Raw genomic sequence first — 9,104 nt, 5'->3', positions numbered from 1 at the left:
GTTATTTTTATTTTAAAATTAAAATGTTTTTAAAACATAAAATTTGTAACTTAAAACAAAAATCAAATCAAATACAAAAAAAGTTTTAAAAAGGTTTCAGCAGATATTCTATTAAAGTATAATTGATAGCCTTATTGTGTTCTTCCAAATAAAATGTCTTTAAATAATGCATAATATTAAATATAATACTAAACATAACATTTAAAATATTTTTAAAAGGTTTTCTGCAGAAAATTCCAGTATAGTACATTTTATGCTCAATTTGTCCTCCTTACAATTGAAAAGTTGTTGTTTTTTTAAGAATAATGGCAAATATCTAATCAATTATAGAAACAATTTTTTTTTAACTTTGCTGTGGAAAATAGACATTTTTGGGAATATTAATTTATTTTATTAGTATTTTTTTTTTACCACAAGCATTATAGACTCAAATAAAATTCAGCATTTATTTTTCCAAGAAAAAAAAAAACAACTGTTTTTTTTTTTGCTCCTCTATTTTTCAATAGCAGAATAATCCAATTTTACCGACACGTTTGATTCTAAGTATTTTCACAAGTTCTTCTATTCATCCCCTCATTTCACGCCACTACAGCACCAATAAAACGCTTTTATACACTGTTGCCATCTGTGTTAAATACTGTATGTGACTATTCCATGCCCCCCCCCCGTGCATCCATCCATCCCTTCCACACCCTGGATCACGCCCGTCCATCCTCGCTCCCACCCTCGCTCGGGCCGCCTCTTTATAACCCGTCAGTGCTTCGCCGTGGCCGTTTACAACCTGGGAATTTGTTTGCGCGCGCACAATGGAAGCCGCTCATGACGCAGCGCTCTCAAACTGATTCTTGATTAGATGCTTCCGGAAGTGTGAAAGTTCATTTCTTGTCAACAGAGGAGCCGTCTTTGTTTCGTTCCGGTAAAAGTCAGTCAACACGTGGACTTGTTTTGTGGGGCGGAGGGAGGGGGGGGCGGGGGAAGTCTGAAGAACCTGCGCGTGCAATTTGTGGAAAAGTCCCACATGAGCATGCTTAATATTTGTTTAGAACCACTTGGATTAAATTTCAGTTTGATCTGCAAATATTAAACTGGATACCACAGCACGACAGACTGGTAAGATGACATATCATCCTGGTTTTGTTTTTTAAGTTTATAACGGAAAATTCACCCATCAAAAAAAAAAAAGATTGTCATTTTATTATTAGTATTATTATTATTATTATTATTATTATTATTTTTTGTCTAAATATAAATTTTGGTCAAGAATTGGACTGGTCAATTTGACCCAACTTTCTGGGTTATTTTGTACAAAACTGCCTGTTTTAAAAATGTATATATACAAAAAAAAAAAATTAATTAAAAATAAAAAACATAGGGTAACCTGAAGTTAGGTCAAATTGACAGGGGTCCGTCCCATTTTTTTTTTTTTTTTTTTTTTTTTTTTTAACAATTTAAATCTTTCTTTAGTAATAGAAAAACAGCACTAGTGCCTTTTTTTTTTTTAAACGTTTTAAATACTTATGTATTTAATATTTATTAAAATGTACATTTTCAGTGGAAAATTCCTCAAAAAATTAAAGATTTTTTTTTTTTTTTTTACAATTCAACTTTTTTTAATTATAGCGAGGCAGCACTGTGAATTGTCAAATAGTATTCTTCTAAAAAAAATATATATTTTTAAAAATATACACAATTTCAGTGGAAAAGTCTTTAAAAAATACAAGACAGTCTGGCCATTTTTATTCTTTTTTTTTTCCCCTCAAATATTACCCTGAGAAACATTCCTCCAAAAATTTATTTGTTAGTTATCATATTAAAATGATTTAAAAATAAGACATTAAATAAGTCACTTTCTTTTTTTTTTCCCTACCAAAAACGCAGCAGTATAAATTGTCAACGTAAAGTATTTTGCGCATATGATCATAAGAAAAAAAGTGTTTCCATTTGCACCGATTTACAGAAACTCCAATAACATCAGTTGCAGCAAATTCAAAATATGTCAACTTATTATTATTATTATTTTTACATAATCTTGCTGTAGTTGTGGTCCTAAAACAAATTTGGTTCATTACCAAAGCAAGTCTCCATCAACTTTTGTTTTTGACCTGTGACCTTCCCACCAGCTATGAGGGGCTCAAGCCCAGGTTCAGGAGCAGGAACATAGAGCAGACGGACGGACGGACGGACGCGCTGTCCAAAGACCCCCCCCCCCCACCCGCCTGACCTGACGCACGCAGACGGAACGCCGGCCGGACGGTCTGATGCCAAGCGTCCCCACTGTCAATCTCACGGCACCGCTCCTCCTCCTGTTGCTATGGGCGACCCAGCCCGCCATGGCAACCAACTGGCTGTAAGTCGGACGAGCGCGGGAAGGCGGGAGGGGAAAGTTTGTTTGTCATGCTATAACGTTTAAAAGATAGTGACATGTCTCCCCATCCTTTTGCCCGCTTTTTTTCTTTGTCTCCCCGCCGGTGACCTTTTTCCCTTTTCTTTCTCTTTGCCGTCACTGGAGCTTCTCCATCTGCTTTGCCCCCCCCCCCGCTAAAAAGTCGAACAACTTGTTATCTTGTTGTTCTTTATGCGTCCTCCCGAGTTCTTTGCTGAGTGTTCCTGAACTAGGCCCGTCTATGGGCCCCCCTCGGTGCTGAAAGCGTGTAGTGATAGAACTAGCTTGGTGTTGTTTTTTGGGGGCGTGGTTAAAATGGCACCCAGTGACGCACACGGGCAACCTTATGCTGCATTCGAGGAAGGTAGGAAGTCGGACATATCCCAGTTGAATTCTTCCAGTTCCGACCTCAAAGCGTTTGAAGCGAAATGTCAACAAAAAAAGATGGCTGATTGCGATAAATTGTTTGTTGTTCAGTCGAAATCACGTTGGGTTCAATTTCGCCATTGTGGAGTAACGTCGGATTTAAACCGCTTTCCGACAGATTTACGAGTTCTATGGGGCGTTCCCGTGCATACTTTCCTGGCATGAAGTCAGAAAAGCCAGACTTCCCACCTTCCTCAAAGGCAGCATTTGCATAGACTTTCAGTCCTCTAGCCTGATGCTAATGCTAGCTAGCATCTATGTTGTGGTGCTGTAAAGTTTTATGGAAGGTGGGTAGAAGTCACATACCAGGAAGTGACCACGGGAACGCCCCCCTTTGAGCGCATACATCCGATTTGCAGTCGGTAAAGAAAAAAAAAAAAGAAAAAAAAAAAAACAGGACCGACTTCACTGACCGGCTTCAATCTGACGTCACTCAACAATGGAGAACCCCCAAAAACGTTGTGAGAAAACATAATTTACACAACCAACAACATGTTTTATTCATTAAAACTATTTATTCCTTAAAACATGAATTTACTTATTCAAAAAAAATAAATAAATAAATACTTTACGTAACCCAACGTGATTTCGACCGACTGTGTTAACCAGTACAAGAAACAATTTATCGGGATCAGCCATCTTTGTTGTTTACATTCACTCCAAACACTTTCATGTCGGAACTGGGAGATTCCAAGTGAGATGTTTTTAATTTCCCACCTTCATTGAACGCAGCATTAGCATAGACTTTCAGTCCTCTAGCCTAATGCTAATGCTAATTATATCCTGGTGTCGATGAACAATGTAACAATACTGTTACGTTATTTTCAGTTTACCATAGTTTTGCTAACTAACAAAAAACAGCTTAATTAGCTAATAACGAAAAAAAAAAAACACCTTATTTGTATCTTTTTTTCCCCTCATCTTTTCCTCATCTGGTCATACTCAGAGGTTGACAATCATAAAACGCCTTTTTGTCAGCAAAGAATGGAAGACTTAAAAAGTATTTGTACCTGGTTACCAACACCTTTTTTTTTTCTCTGCTCTATGTCCTCAGCTCCCTGGCGAGGCTGCCTCGTTCCAGGCCCGTGTCTGGCGCTGCCCCATGTGCGCGGCTGAGGGGGCTGACCCCGGGGCAGGTGGGAGTGTGCAGGGCACGGGGGGAGGTCATGGAGTCCGTACGCAAGGCCGCAGAGATGGTCATAGAGGAGGTAGGATGCCATTTTTTTGTTACAACAGACATCCGTCCGTTTTGGATAGGCGTTTGTTTCGAGTCTTCGTGCTAACCACTCGTCCACCCTGTCGCCCTTATACGACAGCAGCAGCTCGGGCAATAAATGTTGCCGTTCTGTTTTTTATGGAATTCATTTTAAAAAAAGCACAGAATTGATTTTTATTTCACATTCAGCACGCTGTGATTTGTGGATCGAATGGAATTTAGGCGACAGCGTCATATTTTAGGACCATAAAATATGAAGGACGCTTCACGCTGTCATAAAATGGAAGCAACTTCAATAATTTAACGATGGCCATTAGAAGAGCTGCGTTTTACTGGAGGGGCCTTACAAAAGATAATAATGACAGTTTGGATTTACAGTTTGAGAGCACGTCACTAATGGTGTAGTGGGAACCACACAGACATCCTGGATATGAACTATTTTACAGTCGAAATTCGAACGCACACGTTTTTTGGAAGGTGTAGTAACTGGGGTGAAAAAAACAAAAAAAACAAATGAGGAATTTCGATTAATTGCACAGCCCGATTTGTAAAGGCAGATTAATTGTAGAAGTCTTCTGATCGGATTGTGCATGTGTACCTAACGAACTTCATTTTAATCCCGGCCAATCCAGTGTCAGCACCAATTCCGGAACCGCCGCTGGAACTGCTCCACCACCCCTCGAGGGATCAACGTATTCGGCAGAGTCATGAACCAAGGTGTGCCCACAATTAACCAATCGCAAATTTCCCTGCACGCGGTTTCACTGGATAATATCCCTGGATAATTTATTTACATGTTTTTAAATCAGGCACTCGCGAGGCAGCCTTCGTGCACGCCCTGTCCTCGGCGGCCGTGGCGGTGGCCGTGACACGGGCGTGCACGCGCGGCGAGCTGGAGAGGTGCGGCTGTGACAGGAAGGTCAGAGGGGTGAGCCCCGAGGGTGAGCAATGGATTCTGTTACATGGAAAACTGCGGCACGGTTGGGGGGATAAAATGCGCAGTGACTCACGTGGAAGGGCATGGAAGCGCACGACTGCCAATCAAAATTGTCACAGTCCAGCGGCGATGTTGTGTGGGTTTGAAAAGGAAAATGCCATTTAGTCACTATCATTGATATGCAAAAAAAAAAATGCTTATACTCTTCAGTATCATTGATAGCGAGCCTCTCTGTCCACACTGTGAAGATTACGACTTCGTATTAGGGATTTGAAGTGCAATATGATAAGAGATGTCAAAATTAATCTTGACTGCTTAATATAAAGTCTGAACCATGAAATATATGAAAGAAAATTCAGATTCTTTGTAAATAGAATATCAAACTTTTTTTTTTTTTTTGAAAATCAACTTCCACATACAACCTTTGATTTGTGTCATATTTGATACATTCGGTCACAATGCTTTATATGTGTACATTTATAGCTGTCAAAAATATAATAATAAACAGACATATCAAACATATTAGGATTTCTAAAAATCAGAAAGAACATTTCCCACTATTAATAAATATAGGGGTCTCCTTTCTCAGTTAGGGCGATCTTGCAAGGCCGCTGGAAAAGCCATAAACTGGGTGATACTGCCCTCTAATGGATTATCTATGCAATGCATGTATCAAATCATATACATCAGGGTTTTAATGCGAAAAAAATTTGTACTCTTGAAATAGAGGCTGAAAATGTCTTGCATTTAATATATGTTTGGCTTTATTTCAATAATGTTATTTATTTTGTGTTTATTATTATTAATAATAATAATAATAATAATAATAATAATAATAATGCTTTATTTTCTGATCAGGGGCAGATACCAAAGGTTTTACTTATTTCTGTCCCCTTTCATTTCTTTTTTAAAATAATGAAAACAATTTTTTTTTTTTTTTTTTATTGAATCGACAAATAATCAATTATCAACCTAATCAACAACTACTTTAGTAATAAAGTAATCGTTTGGAGCCTTTTTTTTTTTTTAATTAAAAAGTTGTCCAAATCCTCTGATTTCAGCATAGCAACAATTTTTCAGAGTCCTTCATGAAACAAGTCAAGACCGATTATCCTCGGTGTTTAAATAAAATAAAACATTTGCAAATATCTTTTCTACTTTGTAAAACAATAACCGAACCAGTAAAATTATACAACATCAACACCCCCCCCCCCCCCCTTTTTTTTTTTAATCACTATATGACACAAACTATTAAATAAACATCAATTACTGGTTAATAGTAATCAGGGGGAAAATGCTTTTGTACACTTCAATGCAAAATTAAATAAAATGAATCCGATTAGTTTCAAAAAGTGTCAGTGCAACAATGCGGCTTTGAAGATAAATGTGAGGTTACTCACCCGTTTGTCCCCGAACCTGTCACAGGAAGGATAAAGCCGATTCGAACCCTGAACCGAAGAACTCTTAAGGCAGCTTAAGCTAACCACTATTCCACCATGCTGCAGACCTGGAACAATAATTGGGAAAATGTCATCATTAATAGTAAATGAGTTTCAATAAACTTTGTATCCACCGCACAGGTTTCCAGTGGTCGGGCTGCAGCGACAATCTGTCCTACGGCGTCGCCTTCTCCCAAACGTTCGTGGATGAACCCGAACGAGCCCGGGGGCTGTCCGCCGGCCGGCCGCTGATGAACCTTCACAACAACGAGGCTGGACGAAAGGTTGCTCGTCACTTCTTCCGTTTTATTGGGGTGGGGTGGTGGGTTGGGGGACTCGGCCATCATTTCCACCATCTTCCGTCCGCAGGCCATCCTTCACAACATGCAGGTGGAGTGCAAGTGTCACGGCGTGTCCGGCTCCTGCGAGCTGAGGACCTGCTGGAAGGTCATGCCGCCATTCCGCCGCGTCGGCATCGTGCTCAAGGAGCGCTTCGATGGCGCCACGGAGGTAAACCGCGAGGGCACGTTTCAGTCAATCAAATATTGATTCACCTCAGATGTCTTCACATTTTGGAGGTGTGGTTGGAAACGACTAACAAAATTTTTGTTCTAAACCTTTTACGTGAGATATGATCAACCTGGAAAAATCTTGGGTTCCTTTCACACGGAATGACCTCCGTGCAGGTCCGCCTGACTCGCGTCGGATCCAGGACGGCTCTTCTCCCTCGCGACCCCCAGGTGAAACCCCCCGCTGCCAGAGACCTGGTGTACCTCGCACCGTCCCCAGACTTCTGTCACCTGGACCCTGACAACGGCATCCCCGGGACCGCGGGCAGGAGATGCAATGGTGAGATTTAAAATAAAAATAAAAAATTCCTCCCCCCTAGAGATGGAAAAAAACAGTTAAGTGCAGCGGACTTTTTCATTGCAAGGTTCTCGCAAGATTATCCTTAACCAAATTTGACGCATTTTTTTTTTTTTTTAACCCCGCCCCCTCCCCCAAGGAACCTCACGGTTGGCGCCGGACGGCTGCGAGCTGGTGTGCTGCGGGCCGGGCTACAGAGCGGGCCGGGCCGAGGTGGTGCAGCGGTGCTCCTGCAAGTTCTCCTGGTGCTGCTCGGTCCGCTGCCAGCAGTGCAAGAACACGGTCACCATTCACACCTGCAGAGTTTGAAGCCCGCGCTCCAAGTCCCGATCCTGCTCGGTATAAAAAAAATAAAATAAAACCTAACACCTTTTAGAAGAGAGACACTCATACAAAAAACAACACCAGACAGACACTCCTGGGCCGCAGGATGAGGATAGGACTATTTTTTTTTTTCTTTACCACAGATGACACGTTTATCTCAGTGAGGCCGTTCTGAATTCTAACGTAAACGTTGGCCCGCGAGCCTAAGTCGAAGCACAAACGGAGATTCCATTTCTTACACGTTCATAACACTTAAACCGACAAGCACGGACGTGCATGTGCACTAGTATGCTCATCACTCGCTATGGAAAATGGTTTGAGAATTTATTCAATATACAGTACTTGATATCTATCTTAAAAGGGATACTTGACTCACTTGAAGTTCATATTTTGTTGATAATTAATGTGGTAACTTCATTATTTTCCCATGTATAATTCATACCTTTAATAAATTTTTCTACTTGCTGTCGACTGAAGATGACATCACCTGTGCTGGCCAATCATGGCTCAGTTTACTGACCAAACCCAGAAAAGAGGTGAGCCATGATTGGTCGTTCCTTCTTACTTCCTGAGCACAGGTGATGTCATCAGTCGACATCAAATAGAAAAATGACTTTTTCAAGGTATTCATTCTACAAAATAATGAAGTTATCAAATTCATTCTGGACAAAATATGAACTTTTCACGACTGAAAATTGTTCAATGAGTCAAGTATCTCTAAGGTTCATGTGCTAGTAGCATGCTTATTGTCATCAATAGTACTAGTAATGCCTTTTCCACTTATAGTGCTACTTTTGGCCTAGTAGTATGCAATCTGCACTAGTAAAACTATAGGTCTATTTTCTACTATCAATTGATACTAGTACCACCAAAATGTCCTCTAGTTAGTACTACTAGTGCCATCAAATTCTACTAGTTAACATCTAGCTCTTTATTAGTAGAAAAAGAAGCATACCAACATCAAGTAATGCATAACTTTGCCTCACTAGTGACGTGCAGTTGTCATACAAGTGCAAAGTAGTGAGATCGTCTTTCTACTAGTGCACAAATTATCCTCAAAGTGAGGACAAGCAAGATACTAGTACATGGGTCTTAACTGGCCATCACAAATATGGAATAAATGCTCCGTTTTCCGTAACTCGCTCAAACATTATCAGCTAATCATCTACTGAACCGACAACGCTTCTCGAAGCTGAACGTAGGCGGCACTAATGGAAACGTTACAGCACTAGTATCCTCGCCGTCGCCGTTTTTATTTATTGCACACCGATGCCGTTTGCTGCACTTCAGCCTCCGGCAGACGCGTTACAACGCGGAGAATAACTTCTACTGACATACATCCGTTGTCCGTCTTGTCCCGCCTTTCGCTCGCGTCGGTCGAGTCTGCACGCGCGCTCGCAATGCTTTCTCGCTTTGCTCGTGTCGTCTTAATAAAATGCAGTAGTTTTGTACCACTACAACGTGAACTGCTTCTTTTGTCTGGTCATGTTTCAAGAGGTTTGGAGTCAGCTT

The 9,104-nt window shown here is 40.6% G+C and overlaps 1 protein-coding gene across 1 annotated transcript; it reads left to right on the top strand.

Annotated features, from left to right (window-relative positions):
* The first annotated feature begins 919 nt into the window (after positions 1 to 919).
* Positions 920 to 9,005, top strand: wnt4b (wingless-type MMTV integration site family, member 4b). The gene is made up of 9 exons (XM_077525942.1): positions 920 to 1,110; positions 2,121 to 2,347; positions 3,864 to 4,017; positions 4,658 to 4,742; positions 4,835 to 4,966; positions 6,543 to 6,685; positions 6,771 to 6,911; positions 7,088 to 7,250; positions 7,408 to 9,005. Exons 2-9 carry the CDS (start codon positions 2,259 to 2,261, stop codon positions 7,575 to 7,577), a joined length of 1,077 nt encoding a protein of 358 aa, XP_077382068.1. The 5' UTR covers positions 920 to 1,110; positions 2,121 to 2,258; the 3' UTR covers positions 7,578 to 9,005.
* The last annotated feature ends 99 nt before the right edge of the window (positions 9,006 to 9,104 follow it).

Source organism: Festucalex cinctus, chromosome 7, assembly GCF_051991245.1.
Source record: "Festucalex cinctus isolate MCC-2025b chromosome 7, RoL_Fcin_1.0, whole genome shotgun sequence".
NCBI classification, from domain to species: domain Eukaryota; kingdom Metazoa; phylum Chordata; class Actinopteri; order Syngnathiformes; family Syngnathidae; genus Festucalex; species Festucalex cinctus.
This window is presented reverse-complemented; position numbering and strand designations above follow the sequence as displayed.